The following is a 26,442-nucleotide window of genomic DNA, read 5'->3' as shown; positions in this document are numbered from 1 at the left end:
ATTTTCCTGCAGATCCTTTGTCAATTCTTTTGCTTTCCCACATGACTCAGAATCCAGAAACGTCAGTGCAGCACTGGATGGAAGATGTAAGGGTCTGTCAGGAGTCCAGAAACTCATTGACCTTTCACACACACACACACACACACACACACTAATTACAAGTGAGGATGGTTACCTTTAATTACCATTCAAACCCGTTTGTGTCAACATGTGTGCAGGCTATCAAGCCAAAATCACCAGGGTATGTAAACTTTTGAAACTTATGTAATTTTATAGCTCTCTATCACACATGCATACATTATAATACAGTTATCCCTTATGTTAACATTTTAAATTGATATGATATACAGTAATACATGATAATAAAATGTTATGTACCGAAGCACATCCATTTCATCTTTCAATGACTGTGCCTCATCTGCAAGTGTGGTCAAGTCTTCATTTTGTTGTCTTAGTTCTGCAATCTCCTTCTCCAACTCTTCACAGCGTATCCTGTAATCATCTTTGGATGCTTCAAGCCTATAAAACAAAGCATTCTTCATAAACAATTTGTAGAATATTAAAGACCAACAGCTTTTGACATCTTAATACCCATTTTGTATATTACCCACTTGTGTACCTACTACAGTATATAAACATCATGGACGTCCTCTACAGATGAACATATTAAAATGTACAAACACACTATTGTAGCTCATGTTACTTCAGATAAATATCTATATATTTGGCATAAAGATTTCCCATTTAATCCTTAACTGGTTTTAATTAACCCACTCCTCTACTGCCACTTCCCGCCTTATTATTTTACATATTTTAAAGTAAATTTTTAATATTAGTTTTTACGGTTAGTAAGCATATTTATATTTGCTTTATATATCTGCTCCATGCTTTGTACATGCAACCCGATTTAAATTTTGTGAGAAACCAGACAAGTAGCAGAATAAAATAACAAGATTTATCTGCAGTAACACTAGTGTGTTTAAACCAAAAAACGAAAACTAGGCTAGGTGCACATTAGGCTGCAAGGTAAAACGCAGTACTTTACGGTGCAGGAAAATGCGAGTGTCAACTCCAGCAGAGAGTGGTACAATGTGCATTTCAGCGCAGCACATTGCTTGTTTATTTTTAAACTTTGTGTCCCATAGTGATGCATCATTTCATGTTATTGCACAGCTGCATTGCCAGTGCGTTGATATATAGGGGGTCATGTAGTACGCTGCAAAAAATTACAGACATGCTGAATTTTTCCACACTGCACCACACATTACAATAGCGTAATGGCATGAAGGGGGGAACGAAGAAAGCAATGGTTTTCTATGGGTCCTAGCAGTGACCTAAATGTATCCACTGTAGAAAAAAAAAACACAGGTCCCTACTAGGGATGAGCACGATGTTCGAGTGGAACGTAAGTTCCACTCGAACAGCGGGTGTTCGCTGAATAGCAAACAATTTGGGGTGTTCGCGGCAAATTCGAAAGCCGCGGAATACCCTTTAAAAAAGTCTAAAGGAGAAAGCAGAAGTGCTAATTTAAAGGTTAATATGCAAGTTATTGTCATAAAAAAGTGTTTGGGGACCTGGGTCCTGCCCCAGGGGACATGTATCAATGCTAGAAAAGTTTTAAAATAGTTTTTTTAGTAGAAGTGATTTTAACCACTTCAAAACCGCACGCCGTCATATGACGTCCAAAAAGGGGATCTCTTATCCCGGGTGGACGTCATATGACGTCCAGTACTTTGGGCGGTGATATCTGAATGATGCCTGCACCTAGAGACATCATTCAGATATCATTTGTTCCGGCGGCGATCCCGCGCACCATAAGAACGATCATAGCAGCGGTTCTGCTGCTTGATCATTCCTATAGGCGGCGGGAGGGGACATCGCCCCACCTCCCGCCACCATCCGGTGCTTCTCTGGTGTTATCGGGATCTCGGAGAGATGATCGCCGTCCGCTGGATGGGAGGCTTAGAGATGACTGGTGACCAGATGGTCACCAGTCATCTCTAGGACCATCGGAGGCCCGGGCGCGATGTGATGACGTCACGCCCGGGTACCTGTAAGTAAACAAACCACAATTGCGGCCAGTAAGAATGAGATCTGTAAAAAAAAAAAAAATAACAATCTCATTCTTTCCAGCCTGGAGGAGAGATGTGGGGTCTTATTGACCCCGCATCTCTCCTTAAAGAGGACCTGTCACACACTATTCCTATTACAAGGGATGTTTACATTCCCTGTAATAAGAATAAAAGCGATCGAAAAAAAAGTGTAACAAATAAATAAGTAAAACAAATAAATAGAAAAAAAAATTAAAAAAGCCCCTGTCCCCGGTAGCTCACGCTCAGAAGCGAACGCACACGCAAGTCCCGCCCATGTATGTAAACGTCGTTCAAACCACACGTGAGGTGTCGCCACGTGCGTTAGAGCATGTGCAACAATTCTAGCACTAGACCTCCTCCAACTCTAAACTGTAAAAATTTTAAAGCGTCGCCTATGGAGATTTTTAAGTAACGAAGTTTGGCGCAATTCCATGAGTGTGCGCAATTTTAAAGCATGACATGTTAGGTATCTATTTACTCGGCGTAACATCATCTTTCATATTTTACAAAAAAATTGGGCTAACTTTACTGTTTTGTTATTTAATTCATGAAACCATTTTCTTTTTATAAAAAAAAGGCGTTTGAAAAATGATTGCGCAAATACCGTGCAAGATAAAAAGTTGCAATGACCGCCATTTTATTCCCTAGGACGTCTGCTAAAAAAACATATATAATGTTTGGGGGCTCTTAGTAATTTTCTAGCAAAAGAATGAGGATTTGTACATGTAGGAGAGAAGTGCCAGAATAGGCCTGGTATGGAGGTGTGTATTAAAGCCCTGTATTGAAGTGGTTAATAATGCTTTAAGTGAAACAATAAAAGCCAAATGTTCCTTAAAATTTCGTACCTGGGGGGGTGTCTATAGTATGCCTGTAAAGTTGTGCGTTTTTCCTGTGTTTAGCAGTAATAGAGTGGCTGGGGCCAATGTATGTGCCCGACCGGTTTCGTCTGCCAAGACTTCCTTGTGCCCCAGTGGAAGTCTTAGCAGACGAAACCGGTCGGGCACATACATTGGCCCCAGCCACTCTATTACTGAGCAAACTTTTTTCATGTTCCATATCATGTGGATGTCCTTTCATTGGGGTTAAATTCCTGTGTATTGGATTTTTATGAAATAAAATGTTATCAGCTTTTTTTTTTTACACTATGAGGAGGTGTTCTCCTTTTTCCTTTTTTTCCCTCCTATGCTCTGAACATACTATGTTCAGTAGAGGCTCAATATTGTCCCATTTCATCACGGCAAGTGGACCTGGATCGGTTACCTCGATGTTTGATGATACAAACATTCACCACAAAGGATCTTCACCCTGCTGCAGAGCGAGAAGTTTGGCAACAGATCTCTAGACCAGCCTTTGGCTGTACATGCCTGCACGATCCACCGCCTTACGGAGAGTTGGGTCCACCAGATTTGGTAAGAGTACCCATCTTATTTCTTTAATCGGATTGGTGATTATATCCTTGATGGTGAATCATCTGCGTTGATGTTGAGGGAACCATTCTACGTTCTCCATATTTTAATCTGAGGTCTCTATATCATCACTTAGACAGTTTTTTCTTTTGATTTGTCCCAACAACACCATACCTATTGTACTTTTATATAAGACCAATGGGCCTTGCACCTCATTTTTAGGTACAATAAGATTTTATTAAGAAGAACAATTTTTGACAGAAATAAAATAATACATGAACCGACTACCCAACATTGGGCGGGCCGATCCTCAGAATAATAAGCATAAACATTCCACATCATGAAATCCTGTATGAACAAACTTTGCTACGCAGTAATAGTAGTTGTACAAGCATCAGTGCCTCGTGGTACTCTGCAACTATCAAGGACTTCCCCCGACCCGGGCGCCCCTCTGGAAACCTGCTGCGCCCAAGGCCAGGTGGAAGTGAAGAGAGAAACTAGTTATGGCAGAAATGCGAACAGTAGGGAGATAGCAACAAGTCCATACAACACACACGGTCTGTAGCGGGCCAATGAACTTGCAGAATGCAAAAGAGATAATCTTGGCCAGACTAAGTCGGTCTGTGGAAGATGACAGAAAAGCCAGAAAAGATAGAGGAGGGATAGATCAGGTAGAAGAAAAAGCAGAGGAAAAGAGAGTAAGGAGGAGATAGGGAAAGGAAAGGGGGGGGGGGGGAGACGGCGTGCTCGGGCTCCCCGTGCCGTGCATCTATCAAATGTTCTCAAGTTCTCCTAAGGCGCCAACGGTGGCAGAGCATTCAAGCTGGGTGGCAATCTATTTTTGAGCTTGTCTGAGGAGTACCATTTACACCTTATTTTTGATGGATATATTGTTTTGATATTTTCACTTCACTAAGAATTCCTATCATATTGGGATTTCGTTTTTTCTTTTATTTTTTGGCGCTGCACTTTGTTTCTGTATTTTTTTTAATAAAGGACTTGTCCCAAGCCGTCTCCTGTTTTTTTTACAATTTTTTATGAAATGGTAGGGGTTCAATGCACTCAGTTACCAATTCACATAGGGGGTGGGGCCCACAGACCCCCACAACCACCGGGAAAGGGTTGTGGGGGATGAGGCCCTTGTCCCCATCAACATGGGGACATGGTACTTTGGGGTCCAGACCCCAAAGCATCCTCCCCATGTTGAGGGCATGTGACCTGGTATGGTTCAGGAGGGGGGCGCTCTCGTGTCCCCCCTCTTTTCTTGCGGCTTGCCAGGTTGCGTGCTCGGATAAGGGTCTGGTAAGAATTTATGTGGGGGGGGGGACACCATTTTTTTATTTCTGTGCGTGATTTCCGTTAAAACCCATACCAGACCTGAAGGGTCTGGTATGGACTTTGAGGGAGAACCCCCTACGCCATTTTTTTTGTAAATTGTTTGGGGTTCCCCTTAATATTCATGCCAGGCCCAAAGGGGCTAGTAATGGACTGGGGGGGGGGGTTAACCCATGCAGTTTTTTCCAATGACTTATCTGTATTGCCGGGACCCGACAATTCATTATAGCCGAGAGTAGATTTAAATTACTTTTTTTCCCCCTCATTTTGTGCAGGGACTGTTCTAAACACGGGAAAAGGTTCGAAAAAAAGAATATATCACTTTTATTGTTTCACATTAAGCATTATTAAAATCACTGCTCCCGAAAAAAAACTGCAGTTTTTAAAACTTTTTTTTTGCATTGGGGCAGGACCCGGGTCCCCAAACACTTTTTAGCACAATAACTTGCATATTAAGCTTTAAAATTATCACTTTTGATTTTTCACATTCGTGTCCCATAGACTTTAACAGCGTATGTGCGTTCAAACAAATGTTTTGCCTGTTCGCATGTTCTCCTGCGAACCAGGGGGGGGGGGGCATTTTGCTCATCCCAAGTCCCTAGACATAGTGTGGACAAGCCTTTAAATTGTCAAAACTGGGAAACTATTTTCTCTTTTTTTTTTTAAAGTAAAGATTTTTATTAACAACTTACAAAGCAATGACAGTTCAAAGGGTAAATCTTTGCACCATAGCACAAGTTACAGCAGGGAGAGGGGAAGGGAGGGAAAAAAGGGAGGGAAAAAAGGGAGGGGGGGGGGGGAAAGGGAGGGAGGGGGGAGGGCGGAAGCCCAGGGCAACCCATCAGAACCATTCAGCCACAGCATTCAGGGAGGATGAAGTCAAGGGGCAGGCGTCAACCCAACTCGACCAGATTTTGTCGTCAAATTTTGCTGGACAATTTCTGCTCCCATATGCGATTTTGTACAACGGCAACACCCTGCTAATCGCAGTCTGCAAATAGGATTTTGTAGAAAGCTCCAACCCCAACCAGCGCAGCAAGATTTCCCTCCTAGCATAGAATAAGGCGAAGGTGATGCATAATTTGACATATCTGTCACCCTCCATGCCTCCCAAGTAGCTGAGCAAAAACAAGCGAGGATCGAATGGTATTGCAACTCCACACAACTCCGTCAGGGTCTCTGCCGCCTCCAACTATTTTCTCTTTAAAGAGCATACCATCAAAAAAACATTTCCCTACAAATGATTTGTACTGCCTGGTGCAAACTCCCACTTTCAGTTATAGGTAGGATAAATTTAATCAAGATGGTATGGGGCCCCCAACTCTTATATATCATGCATAATTCCCCTCAGTGGATTCCTCGTAAGTGGTTCACTCGGATAGATACCTTATTTAGATCTTTAATTTGGAGAAAAAAGGCTGCTCGTATTCGGCTTTCCACATTGCAATATGGTAAAGATCTGCGAGGAGCTGCAGTCCCTAACCCCAAATTCTATTTCCTGGCTTCTCAGTTGCAGCATTTCAGTGGAATGGGGTGTATCAATGCGCGCGATTCTACCGACATTCTGTTACGTATGGGGTCTCGGAATGCTTCGGTCCTGGCATGCTTGGAGGCGGGGTTTCCGCACCTGCCACAAGCTACGCTTACAGTGGTTCTCCTTAAGTAACTGTGGTCTATGGTAAGGTCTAATTTGCGTGTTTCGGGATTTATGGCGGAGACTCCTCTATGGGACAATCCCAATTTAGCGTTTTAGTGTTTTTTTTTTTCTCTCAGCACATACCTCTTGTACAGGACACCGGGGGTGGGTCCTGGACGGGTGCTATACGGCACCACTGTTTGGACTATGGTCCATTTAAATAGAGGTAGAAGGTTCAGGGGGTCACCCAAAAGTGGGTGAAAAGTTCCAGGCAGGCGCTAATTCAGAGAGGACTGGCTCGCAGTCTTCTCTATCTTAATAAAGTAGTTTGGGGCCTGGAATTTTGGAGGCTCCAAAGTGTTATTTGGGTGGGATGGAGCCTCCACTCCTAAACCCTGGAAGCCAGCGCACAAGGGGTTAAAATCTCACAGACAACCACCCATTAAAGCAGGAAGTGATGCTGGAGGGAGTGAGTGAGTTGGGAGAGTGCACCTGTGAGGACAAGATGGAAGTCTGCTAGCTGCTCAGAGAGGACTTTTGAGTAGTTTGGAAGTGAAGCTGTGTCTGCAGGGAAGGTCTGGAGGACTTCTTACTAAAAACGTATGTGCCTTTCTTTTGGTTGTCTTTTCTGAAGAAAGACTTTTTCCTAATTTATGCTGGAAACAAGCAGGACTTTTGTTGTGACGTTTTGGATGCTGAAGAAAAGCTTTATTTTTGTTTTGTTTGGTCACCAATAAAGACCCTTTGCTTTACTGACACGGTTTTACGCACTTGTCTCGCGGAGCTTAAAGACCCCCAAAGTTTACACTCTTAATTTTGACCTCACGCCAATCCCGCGGGAGTGGGCGTTCCCAAGCACTGCCTGTGATTGACAGGCTTCCGAACGGCGCATGCTGTGAGTCACAGGTTGCCGACAGAACCCGAACGTCGGTGCGCAGGCGCCGTATAGCCGCACCGACGTTCGGGTTTTTTCGGCAACCTGTGACGCGCAGTATGCGCCGTTCGGAAGCCTGTCAATCACAGGCGGTGCTTGGGAACGCCCACTCCCGCGGGATTGCCGTGAGGTCAAAATCGTGATCAAGAGGTATGTGCTGAGAAAAAAACAGCGGCATTCTGTCGGTAGGATGGCGCGGCACCGTGTGATATCAGAAATTGTTTGGAGGGTGAACCTCCACTTTAAGCTGGACGGACAGTTTCCTGTCATGGGAACGGTCTGGTATTTACATTATTGCTCGGCTTTATCATCAGAATACAATTAAATCGTTTCAGGACTTGCAGGATAAATTTAATCTCCCTAGACATCAATTCTTTAGATACTTGCAGCTCCGGCACGCATTACAGGCTCAGGGTCAGATTTCTGTTCTCCAATTGTCTAATCATCATTTGATAAAAGACACATTTTTCGGTAAGGATAAGAAAGGCCTAATATCCCAGATCTACTCTACTCTATTATCGACAATACAAGACTCAGCAACTCTACTGTGTAGGAGAGGGTGGACAGAGGACCTGGGAGTTATTAATGGCGAAACGTGGGACACATGTCTGCAAACTGGTCCTCTTACTTCAGTTTCGCAGTCTCATAGGCTGTCACACCTGTTTTTGCTACATAGGGTCTACCGCACGCCCAACTGTTCCGATGGGGAAGGAGGGATTCTTCTTTGTCCCAAACACTGTGGAGAAGAGGGTTCGCTTATACACCTGATGTGGCGCTGCACCGGTTCTGGGGTACTGTTACGGAGGTTATTTCCTCTGTGTTCCAAGTTAGGGTCCCATTGGACCCCCTAATATGCGTACTGGGTGCAGTAGATGAAGAACTTTACCCTCATCCGGTTAATATAGCTGTGATCCGACTTTTATACCTAGCAAGAAAATTGATAGCTAGACTCTGGTTGTCTCTGCATGTCCCTACCAAGAAACAATGGATTGAACAGGTTAACTTCATCCTTATAAAAGAGCACCATACATAGCGGCATAGAAATGCAGCCCGAAAATGTAACCTCATTTGGCAGCCCTGGCTAGAGACCCCTGGACTTGCACCTCCGAGACTGGTTTTGACTCGGTTGTTGCAGGTCTTCTTTTCTCTCATCACCTTCCAGGACGGCACCCGAGAGATGATGGCTCCTCCCCACAGGAAACACAATCACTTAACAATTTAAAAGTCCCCACCCTTCCCCTTGATCCTCAGTATTGATTGTGTTTCTCCGAACACATCGTCACGTTTGTTTTGTTTGAAAACCTAGAGACCGGGGAGGGTCGAAGGTACCCCTGTTGAGACAGGTCTTAGGGAGGCCGGGGAGGGCTGAACTAACCTGTAGGCCTTCGGGTCTAACTCACAGGTCGCCCCAGGCGTGCACCAGCGCTCTGAGCTGCGGGGAGGCTTGCCATCGCTAAGGTGCAGAAGAAACGCCGCCATTTGAAGAGCTCTCTCTTCCCGGGTACTGCTTCCTACTTTTGGAAACATGGCGCTCCAAGCCTCTCTGAGTGAAGGTGGGCTTTTGCCTCACAGCGCAACCCGGAAGGGACGCCGGAGAGAAGCATGGCGGTGGAAGGGTCGGCTTGCGGATAGCCCTTACAAGAGGTACCGACAGCCGGGGACCCAGCCAAACCTCCTCATGGACAGGAGGAGATGAAGGCAAATGTGACTGCAGGCAGATCCAGGTCGGGGCGCAGTGAGTACATTCCCCCTTGGAAAGGGAGGAGGAAAGGGAGTGAGAGTCCTGGTCTTCAGGGTCTGAGTCTCTGGGGCCAGCCAGCCAGCACAGGACTGGTTTTTACTTCTCACCCTTTCACCTCCCCAGTACAAACCTGCAGTCCTGGGGGAGGACAAAGTAATATTATGTATATCTCTTGTCTTGCAAAAACCCCCCAGCGGATCCCAGGAGACCCCAAATAAACAGTCTCCTACCGCTACAGGGCATAGCTCCTCATAACTTGGCAGAGAAAGGAAAGACTTTCCATGAAGCCGCCAGGCAGTCCGTAACTTAAGGTCTGACATAGAGGAGCTTATCCCTAGAGAAGACATATCCTCCCAAGAAGGCCTCGTCCGAACGGAACCTAGTGCCCTTCCCCCGCCCTCACAGTCATTCCCTCTAGTCCAGGTTGAGGAAGCTTAAGGAGGACAGGGAGGATATGGTAAGCCAAGCTAAACAGGAGCCATTCACCCTAGAGGGTCTGGTTGGACTCCTGCAGGCAAATACAGGCCTCTGAGGAGATTATAAAATCCCTAGAATAATCTCATAAAAGGGGGCTGAGCAAGGCTCAATCCAGTTTGGGCCAGCCTGCCATGAATCTGACAGGCAGATCACAAGGGTGCAGTTAGGTTTTTTAGCCAAAAAAACTGACCGCCTAAACTCTTAGGATAGGCCCAACAGGGGGCATACTAGTGGGTTTATTACCCTTGTGGGGGTTGTTTATTGGTTACAATATCTCCCAAGTTCCAACCGATCACTTCCTCCTTACACTGCTGGTATATCTGTCAGTGTGTTAGAGTTAATCTAAACCTCTTGTGGCTCAGGCAACAAACCATTTAGGTGGTGTGAGAAGCATAAAATGCTAGCCTGCAACCCTTAATTGGGAGTTTCTCTGGTACAAACCCCTGTGTTAAAACTATGAAAATCAGCCATACAGGTGTCTGATTGCCTCCAGCCTGAGACTATGGTCACCTCTTCATGAGAGACCTAATTGATTTCTGAGTCTGTGCTCGTTAAGACCTTAAAGGCTTGGACTAGCTCCCACCTGTGTGTGGACCAGCTACACCTACTCAGACCTTTGCAATAGCAGAATAGCAGCTACCACTATTGTGGTATAGTCACACACCTCGGATTTCCAGTATTTGGAACTACCATGTTCCTTCACTGGGATGAAGGATCAATATCTGAAACTCAGGTTATGCTAGGATAGAGCGTTGGTCTGTCCGCACATCAGAAATGCACAACATGGGTTTATCTTGGGTCATTTCTGAGATATATGTGTGTGTGTGTGTATGTATATATATATATATATATATATATATATATATATATATATATATATATATATTTGTGTGTGTATATATGTAGACTGATGATCAAGGGATATCTTATGACTCACCAGAAATGCCTAAAATTGATTAGATAACGGTACTCTGTTCCTTATCAAACGCATAACACTGAATGGTGGTGACGCCTCTATGCTATATTCGCACACTATTGTTATTCAGAAACATACCACATTGAGTTACTGTCGGTGTAATTTCTGTCGGATACATGCATGTATATTATTGCTTATCAGAGAAGCATGACATTGATTTGTCGGTGACACCTCTATTATATAAACCGCACACTATGGTTATTCAGAAATATACCACATTGAGTTACTGTCGGTGTAATTTCTGTCGGATACAGGAATGTATATTATTGCTTATCAGAGAAGCATGACATTGATTTGTCGGTGACACCTCTATTATATAAACCGCACACTATGGTTATTCAGAAACATACCACACTGAGTTACTGTTGGTAAAAATTTCTGGAGGTTACATGTTGGTACACTATTACTTATCAGAAACGCATGACGCTGAGTTACTGATAGCGACACTTCTGCTGGGTATATGACTATGCAATTTTGCTGATTAGAAACGCATAGCATTGTATTATTGTTAAGGATATTTATAAATTCAGATATGCACTGCTTTAAGGGTCCTTTTTTGCTAGTGACATTTCTGTTGATTAGATGACCCGACAAGGTTGCATTAAGTAACACATTGGGTTGCTGACAACATGCTGTTGGTCATATAAACTTTCCAAGTTTTTTTTTTTTTCTAATCAAAATAATGCACAACTGGTATTGTGGGTTCATGACGGTATACTGTTACTATCCAGAAACGCACAGCATTGAGTGTTCTTGCTAGTGACGTTTCTATCAGGTATATGACTGTGGGTGTTGGAATACACAATGTTACTGTCTGTAACATTTCGGTCCCTTGTCCTATACCCTATTGTTTATCTGAAGTATGCTAATACCACTCTCTGCTAGTTATGACTGCAGGGAGTATAACACCAGCAATACACGGTTGAGGCCGCATATGTCCTTTTGGTCATACTGGCCATGCGACTGTTTGTTTTTTTCTATGATCATCAGAGATATACTATAGGTGCTAGTATTATTTTCTGTTGATTGGAAGACCGTACTGCGGTCAGTCAGGAATAGACAACACTATAGTGGTTCTTGTCCTCCTGTCCTGAATCTATTACCTTGGGTCGCTGCACATAAATAAAACACAGCAGTAGAAGGTGTCTGTGTCCTCTGCGTTGTTTATTACTCAAAAAAAAAAAAAAAAAAAAAAACTCCAGATTGGCTAGTGGCCTCTCTGTTGGATACAGGACCTATAAACCTATTAAGCATCAGAAGCTCACACTTGGAGCTTCTGTCCTTTCTCTGGGCTTAGGTTATATGGTATCTTACTACATATGAGAAATACACACCTAAGGTTGGTTGTGTCTTCTCTATTCTACAGGTGTCTGTATATCAGAAAACACAGCAGTGGAGGCTGGGGGTGTTTATCTGTCTTTCCATATTAAGTCTGAGCTTGCTGTCCTTCGGAGATACAAGATCTAGGACCTGTATATCTGGGACATTTTGGTCACTTCATTTCGGTCACTTTATTTCAGACCTTATTTTCCATTCACATGGAAGGAACAGGATTTCTGATTGCGGGCCTTTACTTCTAGGCATGCCAGAGACATTCCCTAGACCTGAACCCAGTAGGGTTATAGAACACTGGAAGGAGGTCATAAAATCACCTAGTAGGTTCTTTTTAGTAGGAAAGGGGTTACGCTGTTAGGGGCTGTTTGCCTAAAAAATTCAGCATCAGGATTCTTTCTGACTGGTTCTCCCGATCCGATCCGAGCTTTATAGCTCAGTGTATGTCCTTCATGTCACCCCCTTGGACGAACTGGATATGAATAACCAATATTCATCTTTTACTCCTACTATGGCATTGGTCCCTTGTGGTAGGGATCTGCTTAACTTAACACTCCTTGGTGCGTGGAGTGGATCATGACCTCAAACACTGGATTTTTACAGAATACTGTATTCTGTTGGCGTGTGGCACTCATGGGTTTACCCTGAGATTATAGGGTAAAATGTATCTGCATATTATACGCGGGGGGCGGTGAAAAGTTTTCTTTCCCCGACACCTTTGTTCTTTTCTGTTATATACCAATGAATGCAGTGGTTACTCGCAATTTCGTAACAGGCTCCTTTCTGCGTAGTTTAATGATCGACTCGCAGGGTTATAAGGAGCCTAGGGTATATAGAACAATCTCACATCTGACATGTCGGTATTCAGATGGGAAGGAACCCAGAAATGGGGAATGACCAGGATGGGACCTGCTTGTCAACCGGCTTGCAGAGCAGCTGTTTTTGTCCGGTCTAGCAGTGTACGTTGGAGACAGGAGTTTGTCCACACGTATTGGTGGACGCACGAACGAGCCACGCCAAGGCATCCTGTGGTCCAGACACTGACCAATAAGTGTCCTCGCTATAAAGTCACATGCATTCCAATGAATGGAGGTGGACAGGTGGACTAAAGGGAGTGCAGGAGCACACCAAACGCCCTGCTTGGTCACATACCTGTCCAGTCATTTGAGTGAAGGGAATAGACTTCCCTTAATCTAGTATCCTTGAGTGGGTTTATTTCCCTGTTTCACCAGGACTATGGCAAACAAAAAAGGGGGACCCACAAGGAGTGTACGTCGGGAGACCCTGTTTCTTTCTAAACCATTCTCCTGTACAGACTAGTGGCTTAAAACCACATGTTGTTTTTTTCTGGGTTGGTCAAAGTAGGTCTTTGTTTCACAGAACAAATCTCTGACTAAACTTTGGATGGTCTTATGCAGCTTTGCAGACACTATCAACCACGATGGCTAGAATATTGGCTCAGCCAACCTTTCTATCCTAAAGAATACTCAAGCTCTCAGAATTTTTTTCTTTAAGAGCACGTGCCACCTAGACTCTGCATCCAAAGAGGAGACAGGAGCATAGGTGGAGCAGACCTGCAGGTCATTTTCATGATCCAGCTAGGATACCCTCATCACACACTAGGAAGTGGAAGTGGTGAAATAAAATTAGATTCTGACATCTAGCAAAAGACCTTGCAGGCAAGGGTCCCACCCTAAAGTAGGCCTGTTGGTTACTCGTCTATCCTCTCGGGTGCCGTCCTGGAAGGTGATGAGAGAAAACGGACGTTACTTACCGGTAACGGTGTTTCTATGAACCTTCCAGGACGGCAGGCCTACTTCCCGCCCTATGTGGAGGGAAAAGATAAGCTAAACGCTAGGTGGTAAGTACCTATACGGAACAATGTCCCTTGTGAACCAGTTCAGGACTACTCTAATTCATACTGAGGATCAAGGGGAAGGGTGGGGACTTTTAAATTGTTAAGTGATTGTGTTTCCTGTGGGGAGGAGCCATCATCTCTCGGGTGCCGTCCTGGAAGGTTCATAGAAACACCGTTACCGGTAAGTAACGTCCGTTTTTCTATACAGTAGCTGGTGTTAGCGTAGTTTGAATCGTATATTGTATAAGAATCATATTCTGGGCATGGGAATGTACTTGATGTTGAGAAATGGTCTTGACTGTGTGGGCAGACTGTGGGGTTGTGGGATTGAGTTGTGGCCCGCTTGTATAGTTGTGATGGGTGGGAGACTATTCCTGCCCGCCCAGCACTGTCTTAAAAAAAAAAAAAAAAAATGTTTTCTTTCTTTATTGATGTAGTGTGTCATGTTTATAATTTTGGTGCCAATACTGTATCGTGCAGGATGTACTTATGCTCTTTTGTTATTATTTGTGACTTTCCTGAAAATGGCCTGTACTTTGTTTTTTTTTGTATGTTTGTGGCACAATAAACAATTTCCTGATTTAAAAACAAACAAACAAACACACACACACACACACACACACACACACACACACACACTTCCCTAAAAACAGTTCCACTCCATACCCAGAAACTAGAACCTGGCTTTTGTTCATTTAAAAAAAACCCTGTTGCCAGACGACTTAATTCAACAAAAATCATCCCAAAAGAATGTGTGTATTTAAAGTACGACTATCAAATACCTGTAACAGCCTCCCTTGCGTAGACATCTAAAATCTGCTAAACAACTGCTGGAAACCACTATCTTGGATGTGATATCAGCAGCCAGAGAGTAAAGTGACACTCCACAGTAATGCCCTTTGCTCCTCCGCTGGCTGCTACATGAAATGTTATGTAGGCAGTTTAGAAAGGGGTGGAGGAGCTGGGCCAGTACAGGCAGCAATTAGATACTCCCAGAAGAGAGGACTATGACATGCAAGGGGGGGAGAAAGATGAGCTAAGGAATGGACTTTACTTGAGCAGCCAAGTTTTCTAGCAACAATTTTTTTTTTAAGTTGGTGATATGGCAAACATATTACCAGATTATTAGGCAATAATACAATTAACAATTCTGAATAAAGAATCGTGCAAATCTGAAGAGAACAGTTTGATGAGAATACATATCAGAGGTTGATCTGTGCAGCACAAAGTCAGATTTGCAGTACTCACTATACAGTGCTGTCATTTAATTTTGCTTTATAAACCACTGCACCGAGTTGGAACAAGCCTGCAGGTGATACACTAACACTGCAAATGCAAATTTTCTTGTCATTTAGACTATATGTGCAATTTTCAAAGCTTTTATCAGCTAATGAGACTTTCCCAACACCTTTGCATATAATGTCCCACACTTGTGAAGCAATCATACTGCAGACATGCAAAATTCGAATTAATCTTTAAACCTAATGTGTAGTCTTGTCATGAGCAGGGCCCTCCTACTACTCCTGCAATGAACGGTACTGTAATTGTACTGTCCCACTTTATATTGTGAGGCACTGCGTAAACTGTTGTCACTATATAAATACTGACTACTACTACATGGCGGCCGGTGGAATTTTTTATTTTTTTTGGGGGGGGGGGGGGGGCATACTGTTTGTAAGCCACCGATACGGTCACGACTTCCCATGCTTGTGCAGCGGGCCCCCATTCCACTGCTCTCCAGAGCGACGGCGGCTTCCGTTTCCTCCACCTTCTTAGCGGCCAATCGGGAGTCCTCTTTTTTCGGGCAATCAGAAAACTGGTCTCACACCCACTTCTGATTGGCCAGATTCAGGATCAGTGTTACAACAGCGAATATTCATTCGCTGTTGTAACACTTGGGTGGGCTCATGGCGCAATGCTCTGCACCACGAGCCACCCTATTTTGAAGCATATTAGAGCCTATGGCTCTAATCAGGTGCTTAAAAAAAAACACCCCGACATTCTAAAAGGAGTCACACTTCCAAATAGGGGGTGGCCGCAGCTGCCATGGATAGATTCATGCTGCATGAATCTATCAATTATTCATATAGGGGGTGGACGGGCGGCCACTGCTACCAATAGCCAATTTTTATTGTATCATTACTAAAAGTTCATGTGTGATCATTTTATTCTATGGTCTAGACACAGGGAGCTCAAAACTACAGCCCTCCAGCGGTCGTAGAACTACACGTTCCATGAGGAATAGTAAAAAAAAAACTGACATTCACAGACATGACTAGGCGTGATGGGAATTGTAGTTCCTGAACAACTGGAGGGCCATAGTTTGATGACCCCTGGCTAGAGCTATTCAATGTAAAAACAAATTCTGACAAAAAGGCACAAAATGTTACAGTATTATGCAATGCAAGATATTTTTGCTAAACAAAAGATGAAACTGGAAAAGAAAGCACTAGGAAATGAAATACCTAAATGTTTCCTCTTGCAGCTGCTCAAGTTGTGTTTGAAGCTGTAAATGTCGCCTTCCAGCTGGGCTGTTGGGATCTTCTAATGAGTCAGACTGGTTCAAGCGTTCCATAAGAACCTGGTTCTCAGCAAGCAAGCTGCTTTTCTCTTCCTGGAGGCCTGCAACCTAAAACAAAGCAATACAACTCATAACTGTTCAGAGGCACTTTCCCATAAAATTTGATACATGCCAGCCACGCACAGCAAGTGTATCAGCGTAACATTTTCCTGGCTCACATTAAAATAACCAAAAATCCATAATCATATTAATTACTATATTAAAACAAACAATATCCTGAAATGCCACAGTTAGGGCTCACTGACACCAGTGTGCACATATTAAGGTGCACAGAAAGCACACTGCTGTGTGCCATGATGCATTGTTAAAAACGCATTGTGTTCACTTTCCCTTTTCCCCTAGCTGTAGGTTTTGCACTGCGAGGTGCATTGAATATGCTGTGCAAAAATAAAACATCCCACATTTTTTAGTGCACACCAATGCAGGGAGAACAGAAGACACAGGACATAACAGCCTTATTCTTGCATTTGGACTGAGTTGGCAAATTGTGCCCAACACAACAGGTGTGAACAAGCCCCGAAAAGCGAAATCCGGTAAATGTAAAATAAAATGTAATAATAATAAATTATTATTATTATGTTGCTTGGAAGCTAGTTTACTAAGATTGGAGAGCCTAGATCATCTGCTTTATCTCAAGGAAAGTACCTATTCTTATAGTTATGGTACTTTTCTTCAAACACTACACCAGTTTAGCTCCGCTACTTGAAAGTCACTACAATAGAAATAGATTGCATGACTTCCAACAAGAACATTTTATGGACAGTTGTGCTCAAAAGTTTGCATACCCTGGCAGAAATCATGAAATTTTGGCATCGATATTGAAAATATGACTGACCATGACAAAAAAAAAAGTCTTTCATTTAAGGATGTTTTGGGTGTGTGAGCTCTAAAAAGGCATGGGGAACCATGTGAAAATTGATGGCAAGATGAATGCAGCATGTTATCAGAAAATACTGGCAGACAATTTGCATTCTTCTACATGAAAGCTGTGCATGGGGCGCTCTTGGACTTCTCAGCATGACAATGACTCAAAACACAAGGCCAAGTTGCCCCTCCAGTGGATACAGCAGAAAAAGGAGAAGGTTTTGGAGTGGCCATCCTACAGTCACCTGGCCTTAATATCATCGAGTCACTCTGAGATCTCAAACCTGTGGTTCATGCATGACAACCAAATACCCAAGCGACCAGCTGACACGTCCGCTGGCTGGCCGGAAACCCCCGACTGAAGCTGGAATCGGCTCCGATCTAGTAACCCAGAAGTGATGTCATGTCACCACTTCCGGTTTCCTCGGCTGTCAATGGCACAAAAAAAAAAAAAAAAAAAAGTGTACCACCTGTCATTGCCCATTACTGTTCACAAGGGATATTTACATCTCTCGCGACAGTAATAAAAATTATCAGATTTTTTTTTTTTAAGAAACAGTGTAAAAAAAAAATAAACACACACTAAAAATGCAAAGCGCACCTTCCTGCCCAGGACAATTTTTAGCTTTCAGCGCTGTTGCACTTTTAATGATAATTGCGCGGTCATGCAACACTGTACTCAAACTAAATTTGTATAATTTTCTTCCCACAAATAGAGCTTTCTTTTGGTGGTATTTTATCACACCTGGTGTTTTTAATTTTTGCTCTATAAAACGAAAAGACAGACAAAAAAAAAAAATATATATCTAAAAAAGAATTATGGGTACTGATGAGCTACTGACAGGCATTACTGAGTGGCACCGATTAGCATTTTGATGGGGCACCGATTGGCACTGGCATCCATTACGGGACAGGCTGGCAGCTGATGGGCACCTTTTGATGGGGGCTGTGCCGATTATCAGCACAAAGCCCTCGTCTTACAAGGAAAGCCGCCGATCGGCTCTCTCTGTCAGCGTGAACCGAGGAGAGCCGTTTACCGCCACTTCTTGGTTCACGCAATGATCAGCTGTGATTGGTCACAGCTGATCACGTGGTAAGAAGCCTCTGTCAGACCACGATCAAAGTTGCAGTGTGTCAAACTGACACAAAGCACCTCCAATCGCTGCGCATCCCGGCTCTGTTATCCTGATCATGTCATATGACGACCTGCTGCCGCTGTCATTATATGGTGGGAGGCAAGTGGTTAACTTGCAAGCAACAAAATGTCAGAAATAGGCCCAAGCATGAAAGAGTTAAGAATGTTTTCTTCTAGGATTGTGCAATTCTGTTATCTACAGCAGGGATATGCAATTAGCGGACCTCAAGCTGTTGCAAAACTACAAGTTCCATCATGCCTCTGGGTGTCATGCTTGTGGCTGTCAGTCTTGTTATGCCTCATGGGACTTGTAGTTCTGCAACAGCTGGATGTCCGCTAATTGCATATCCCTGATCTACAGTGTTACCGAATACAAATCCTATAAGAAATAAAGAAATGTCTCTTGCCTGCTCACTCAGATTCTTTAAAACTGGTACACACACTGTATATTACCAATTCTCCAAGGGGATGCCAATTTTTGAGCACAACTATTAACAGCTGTCAAAAGGCACATGTTGACTGTTTTTTGTTTACTTCAAAATGGGTTTTGCATTCCATGACAAGTCTATGGCCGTGCAAAACCCACTTGAAGCAGGTCAAACGTGCCTGTCAAAAGGTATTTTGCATGTTCCCAGAGGAAAACAGATGTCAAACTGTTTTTACTGAAACAAGATCAAAGTCCGTCAACACAGGCCCTCGGACAGGAGTTCTTGTAATTTTGGAAAATGCGGTGACACTCATTGCGCCGAAAAAAATAAAAGAAAAAAGAACTTTCTGCAAAACACAAGCATTGTGGTTTGAACAGGTCATGTAGAAAGCAACCTTTTTAGATGTGCCCTTGCAGTGATGGGAATTTATCCAGTGCAGAAAAATGACAGTTACTTCAAAACAATTAAGCATTACAGCAGAACTCAACCCATTAGTGTAATGGTTTCACAAAACTGTTACATTCAAGGCACATCATGAATAACCACTTTCACAGTTGCTTGACTGAACTGACAAGCCATCAAAGGGTTGGTGTCAATACTGATCACATGTGAAGTACCATGGCAATTTCAGACCAAACCGAGGCCAAGATGTCAGCTTCCTTGGCTATAAAGGAGAGGAGGGTTAAGCTCTGATATACAAGCGCTGCTGCTGAATCAAAGTATTATGGACTCTATCCCATGTTCGCTTGAACAAGCCCGTTTTCGCCCAAAAAAATAATTGTATATTAAACCTTTGAAAAAGTTTACTAAAGCCGATTTTTAGTTTTTTTTGTTTTAACAGAGTAAGAAATATTAACCAAAAGGTGCTTTTTTATTGAAAACTACAGCTGAAGCAGGGGGAAATCTCAGTTCTATTGCCGATTCCATAATATAATCGAAATTAGCCAACAAGGAGATTAAGACTCTCTTATAGCCAATAAATTAGTAGAAGATTCAACTGACAGCATTTATGAAAACCCAAAACATCTGAGAGATCGGTCCATTTTGTTATAAAAATTAAGCCCTGCCCAACTAACTTTGCAGCTTTACATAACGAATATTGAACCATGTAGACGCAGGCTTTTACGTATTGTGCATTGCAAAGAAGCACAAAACAGCATGCTTTTGTTCTGTAGTCCTCTTCATACATTATTGCTCATGATAAAGTGCAATATACTTACGATGTGTATTTCTGTAAAATACTGGCAGTCATTTAGGTATTAAAAAGTATTATTAGTAGTTCTAATTAAAATAAAACAGTCAGTGCATATGCAAACCAAAGCAACATTGTGTTAGTAGGTATAGATGCTGTGGGGTGAACATTCACAATTTACCCTTTCTTCTAGATCATTACATTCATATCTCAGTTTAGCTCGCTCCTCCTGGATATAGTACACCTTCAGATCCACAGGAAGCAAAGTAAAAGAGTAATTAACTAGATTTTCATCAGTGCAACCACAAAATAAACTGAGGCATTTCTGCGTACAGTTAAAAAAATAAATAAAATAAAAAATATATATTTTTTTATTATACCTTTCTACAACTTTTGTAGAACAATGAATACAGTGCATCTGGAAAAGTATTCATAGCGCTTCACTTTATCCACATTTTGTTATGTTACAGCCTTATTCCAAAATGGATTAAATGAATAATTTTTCTCCAAAATTCTACAAACAATACCCCATAATGACAACGTGAAAGAAGTTTGTTTGAAATCTTTGCAAATTTATTAAACGATAAAAAAAAAAAAAAAAGTTACAGTACATAAAGTATTCACAGCCTTTGCCATGACACTCAAAATTAAGCTCAGGTGCATCCTGTTTCCACTGATCATCATTGTGATGTTTCTACAACCTGATTGGAGTCCCCCTGTGCTAAATTCAGTTGATTGGACAGGATTTGGAAAGGCAGTGCAAAGCCAAGCCATGAATGCAAAGAATTGTCTGTAGACCTGCAAGACAAGATGGTATAGAGGCACAGATCTGGGAAAGTGTACAGAAAAATGTTCTGCAGCATTGAAGGTCCCAATGAGCACAGTGGCCTCCATCATCCGTAAATGGAAGAAGTTTGGAACCACCAGGACGCTTCCTAGAGCAGGCTGCTTGGCCAAACTGAGCAGTAGTGGAAAGGCCTTAGAGGGGTGACCAAGAACCTGGTGGTCACTCTGACAAGCTCCAACGTTTCTCTGTTGAGAGAGGAAAACCTTCCAGAAGAACAACCATCTCTGCAGCTCAGGCCTGTACGGCAGAGTGGCCAGACAGAAGCCACTCCTCAGTAAAAAGGCACATGACAGCCCAGAGTTCGCCAAAAGGCACCTGAAGGACTTTCAGATGAGAAACAAAATGCTCCATCACCTGGCCAATACCATCCCTACAGTGAAGCATGGTGATGGCAGAATCAAGCTGTGGGGATGTTTTTTCAGCCTCGGGAACTGGGAGACTAGTCAGGATCGAGGGAAAGATGAATGCCATCTAAAAAGAGACATCCTTGATGAAAGCCTGCTCCAGAGCGCCCTGAGACTGGGATGAAGGTTCATCTTCCAACAGAACAACCCTAACCACATAGCCAAGATAACAAAGGAGTGGCTACGGGACAACTCTGTGAATATCCTTAAGTTGCCCAGCCAGAGCCCAGAGATCTGAAAATGGCTGTTCACCAACGCTCCCCATCCAATCTGATGGAGTTTGAGAGGTCCTGCAAAAATAATTGTGCCGAACTTGTAGCATCATACTCAAAAAGACTTGAGGCTCTAATTGGTGCTTCAACAAAGTATTGAGAAAAGGCTGTGAATACTTATGTAAATGTGTTTTTTTAATTTTTTAGGCCTCTTGCACACGATACTCCCGTTTGACTTTATTTTTTGTATGTATGTATGTATGTATGTATGTATGTATGTATGTATGCATTTGCGTGCAATTGGGCGAAAACTTATTCTCGCATTCTCGTTTTTCATAATATGTAAATGAGCATTTGTGTGCATGTGGCATACATTTCTGACCAAAAAGCAGATTTTTCTATATTATTTTTGTACTGAAGAATGCACGGCGCTTGTTTATACACCTGTGCATAGGCACATTTCAATTAATGGGCTGCATTTTAGCTTGGTAAAAAAAAAAACAAAAAAAAAACACTGTACTGACCTTTTTTAAGCTGCAGTGTACAAGAGGCCTAAAAAATTTGCAAATATTTCAAACAAAACTTCTTTCACATTGCCATTAAGGAGTATTGTTTATAGAGTTTTGAGGAAAATAATGAATGCAATTCATTTTGGAATACTGCAACACAACAAAATGTGGAAAACGAAGCGCTGTCAATATTTTTCCGGATGTACTGTATATATATATATATATATATATATATATATATATATATATATATATATATATATATATATATATATATATATATATATATATATATATATATATATATATATATACACATATACATAGTTTAAGTTATGATATAAAAAAAATTGTGCTTGCATATGTTATTTTAAATGAGTGGCTGCACACTGATCTCCTGACTGTGCTTTACTATATTTATCCATGAGGGCAAAAACAATTATTTTTAGAATAGAGTAACAGAACTTGGTTAATGCCCAACCTTAAAGTGGTAGTAAACTACATATTTTAAACTTGTACCTACAGTAAGGCTTACCTGTAGGTACAGTGTGCGTCTCCTAAACTTGTGGAGTTTAGAAGATATTCACACTTGAAGAAGCTGGTCATGTCACTGGCTTGTGCACACTGCGCACCAAGTGTGCTGTCAATTCAGAGCGCTGTGCTGCAAGACGGATGTCGGGAAGAAGACAGAGTGAAGATGGAAGCACTGACAATGGTGACAGCACATTATGGCTTAAACTGCCAAGAGGCCCACGTTAAATTTTTTATTGCAGGAGTTTACTACCACTTTAAGTAGGTTATACACGGACGCCCCCTACACACGAGCAGTTTTCCAGTCGGGAAAAAAAGCTGATGGTTTTTCCCCAACAAGCCTGCCTTTTCATACATGTCACACAAAAGTTTGGTGAACTTTTGACTGCCAAGAACGCAGTGACATAAAAGACTACGATGAGCCAAGAAGATTACGTTTCTATGCTTCTGACCATACGTCGATGTGTTTCCAAGTACGCGTGTTTTTTTTCCCCGTCAGAAAAGCATACAGACAAACGTTTTTTCCCGCTAGGATTTTTTCCCTGACGGGGAAAAAAAAAAAAAAAAGAGATCATGCTCTTTTTTTTCCCGGCAGTTTTCCTGTGGGAAAAAGTTGGATGGAGCATACACACGGTCGGGATTCCCGGCAAAAAGCTCTCGTCGCAGTTTTTCTGATGGGAAAACCGGTCGTGTGTACAGGGCAATATAGTTTGTTTTCATTCAACTAGCAGGTTGGGGAAAAAAAAAAAAACACTGACAGATCCCTGAATCTGCACAAGTGTTGAGGATGCAGGGACCTCCCCCGCCGTGCTATTGTATTCCGACAGCCTGACTTCCCCACCCTCATCAGTAGGACCGTTTTACAAAAGCCATTCGTCAGCCGACTTCTGTTAAACAGAGAGCATTATACATGTACCGAAATTGGTCCAGTTCTTGCTGTACCAGCCACATTTTGATACGTGTATAGCCAGCTTTAGTGCTTCTGCAGGTGGTCTTTAAAGAGAGCACCTGAGCACATCCTGCACTGGGCAATACAAAGCAACTAATTACAGCATGTTTTTGGGTATTTTGCACTTTGCTTGGCAAAACAGATAAGGACACGTATACAAGGAGGGGCCACTGCTCATGTGTTGGATCAGATGAACCCTCCAAGTACGATGGGGGTTGCTGCCCTGGTTGCAGCCTGATGTAGGCAGGATTCCTATGGTCTCTTACAAGGCCATTTACACAATATATTTTTGGAGACTGCCAGGAATCTGTATACAAGAAGCTAGTGGGCATTTCATCCCACCAGACATGTCATTTAACATTCAGAAAAAATGTTACAATCATCATCATGTGCAAATATAGTGAAGTAGCCAGAAAGCATTTGTACATGAATACTAACCTGCATGTCTAGTTCATGGCACCGCTGGGCAATTTCTTCTTTCGCTGCCAAGGCATCATTGAGCTCTTCAGTAATCTTCTTTAACTATTTATAAAGAATCATCCATTAGTCAAGAGTAGACATGTGGGACAGTTATGAGTCATGTTCAAGTAGCCGGTATCCTTTGGTGTGAAAAAGAGAGGGTTACCTGTCGGTCAAGTTCAGCATAAGCATCTGTTCCTATTGACACTGGAGTTTCTTTGCTCATTAGCTGCAAAAGAGGTCAAAGAGGGTTAAAGAACAACAGGCTCCAAAGTGTTAAAGACGTTCTCTTTCCCTAATCTCACAAATGAATTCACAGCAGCATGTTCCATTGGCTCACATTCACATGACATACATTTTAGGAAAACAAGAAGGAATTGCATAAATTATTGAAGTAGCAGCATGTAGCTAATATGGGAAGGCGAGAGTTTAGCCAGGGCTCTGCCCTCATGGGCCCAGAATTAGAATACATGCAGAAAGAACAAGTAAAGCATTTCCAAAGTCTGGTACCATTTACAGTGTAGGAGAAAGAAATGACTGGTTGCCAGGGGCAAAACAAATTCATTTCAGATACTCTTCATACTCAAAACCCAGTGTAGGGTCTTTTTAACAGTCATAATGATGAAAAACTATGCAACTTTGATGCTAGTACAAAAATTGCCAATTTTGCCAATTTATTACCTTTCAATAACCATAAAAAATAAATAAAAAAAAACACTCTGCCTATAACAACCAGTAACCCTGTAATTTTGGTATAGTGCCAGAGAAACAAATGGCATGTTTAATCTGGTTACGCCAATGCAAATACTTTTAAATTTCCTCAGGTTTTTAATGAGTCGGAAGGGCAGCAAACATTAAATGTTTTGTTTTTTCTATGCATTAGAACAAAAATGAAGTGCACAATTATACAGTACTGTCCATTTAAAATGTGACTGAAAAATACCAATGTGTGCTTTAGTGTTCTAAATAAATTCTGCATGGAAAATATTGGCACACGCAACCACTCTGTTACTTTCCCAATGGACTCAACTTAAACAGTGGGACCTGGTTACCATAGGTCCATACTGCACCTTTCCCCTAAGAGGATATACTGTATTTAATAGCACCACTTTGTCATTTCCACTAAACAGTAGGTCCTATTAGTGCCTCTTCCCTGTAAAGGGTGGCTGCAATGCCACCATTCCTTCTCTTCCACACCGCACGGATATATTCTCTAAAAACAAAAGAACACTGAAGGAGATAGAGGCAAGCACTGGATGAGTTTTTTTTATGTGTACAGGCTTTGGGTACCTTTTAATGTGATTTTATCCTAAATAAACATTTTAAATAAATAAAGTTTCATTTATACATTTTGGAGCATACATCTGTGCCTACATGGAGGAGCCTGATTGGGAAGGGGTGCTAATAGGACCTACTGTGCAATGGAGGAGACAAGGTGGTGCTATTACACATAAAACCTTAAAAGATAAAAGGTGCAGTGTGGACCTAGGGTAACTGGGTCCCCACCATTTAAAGGCCAAGTTCACCTTTAAAAAAATAAAACAAAAAATAGAATATATAAAAGATTGAGCACTGAAGAGCAGACTGCATATTTATTGGTCAAATTTGAAAGGGGAGGTACTGTAAACTCTTTATTTTTATGGTGTGATGGCACTGATAGATATATGCTATTTACGAAGGTTATTTGTTTAGGAGTATATATTATGTTTGTGGTAGAAAAGCACATAAAGTGCTGGCACAGCTCACATTTTGAGTTCATATATTTTTGGGCTTTTTATATTGCCACTATTTTCTTCACAGTACACAGATGGCAATTCTCATTTTCTCACACAGGTTAGAATAAATAAATAACTATTCATTCTGTAGCAAAAAAAATATAAAAAATAAAAATAAAAAATTACCTCTTGGATTGCAGTCATCACCATATGTTGCACAGATTCCTCCATCATCATGATGGTCTGGATATACTCTAAAAGTAGAATATTCACACTTGAATTAAAAAAAACAAAAAGAACTAGACCAAATTAAAGCTGAACTCCAGGTATGGTTTAGATTGCATAGTCACATCTCAGACCAGTGTAAATATACATATTTTATATCTATGGGCAGAGATGTTGTTAGAATCATTGGCCCCCTCTCCAAAAATATCAGAACAATACTTTCATAAAAAAATACATTAAAATTATTAGCCGGTACAAGCACAACATAAAACGGACAACATGCCTGCTATATCAAAAAGATAAAACTGTATAAAAGTTATGAAAAAGCTCTGTGTGGATGAGGTCTTGGGGCGCTGTGGTCTGTACAGTGTAATTTTTTATTTATTTTTTATGGAGCTGGAGCTGTATGCAGGCAGCCCATGTTATGCCATGGGGATGCAGGTCCTAATTTGACAGGCGTGAGTAGAAGGTGTACAGTCCTGAGAACAGACCGTGTACATTTAGGCCACTCAAACGCACATCTTCCAAAATAGGGCCTGCGGCTGTGTTCATACAGTCACTGCGTTCCTAAAGAATAACAGGCATCTCTAGCTGTACAAACAA

At 42.1% G+C, this 26,442-nt stretch overlaps 1 protein-coding gene across 8 annotated transcripts in view; it reads right to left on the bottom strand.

Annotated features, from left to right (window-relative positions):
• The window catches only part of HOOK3 (hook microtubule tethering protein 3), a 121,824-nt gene that overhangs the window by 58,196 nt on the left and 37,186 nt on the right, over positions 1–26,442 (bottom strand). For 5 of the 8 annotated variants that reach the window (XR_005750854.1, XM_040362279.1, XM_040362319.1 and 2 more), the window contains exons 6-11: positions 25,801–25,868; positions 24,066–24,128; positions 23,879–23,962; positions 20,170–20,232; positions 16,254–16,417; positions 379–519 (exon numbers count right to left, since the gene is read on the bottom strand). Coding sequence is in view for 7 of the 8 variants with exons in the window: in XM_040362279.1 (XP_040218213.1) it covers positions 379–519; positions 16,254–16,417; positions 20,170–20,232; positions 23,879–23,962; positions 24,066–24,128; positions 25,801–25,868 (583 nt within the window). In the remaining variant the exon portion in view is untranslated. The remainder of the gene's footprint in view (positions 1–378; positions 520–16,253; positions 16,418–20,169; positions 20,233–23,878; positions 23,963–24,065; positions 24,129–25,800; positions 25,869–26,442) is intronic. The other 3 variants (XM_040362292.1, XM_040362302.1, XM_040362311.1) reach the window with 1 other exon arrangement.

The sequence above is a fragment of the Rana temporaria genome, chromosome 1 (assembly GCF_905171775.1).
Source record: "Rana temporaria chromosome 1, aRanTem1.1, whole genome shotgun sequence".
Taxonomy (NCBI): Eukaryota; Metazoa; Chordata; class Amphibia; order Anura; family Ranidae; genus Rana; species Rana temporaria.
The sequence above is the reverse complement of the archived record's forward strand: the minus strand, read 5'-3'. Positions and strand labels throughout refer to the sequence as shown.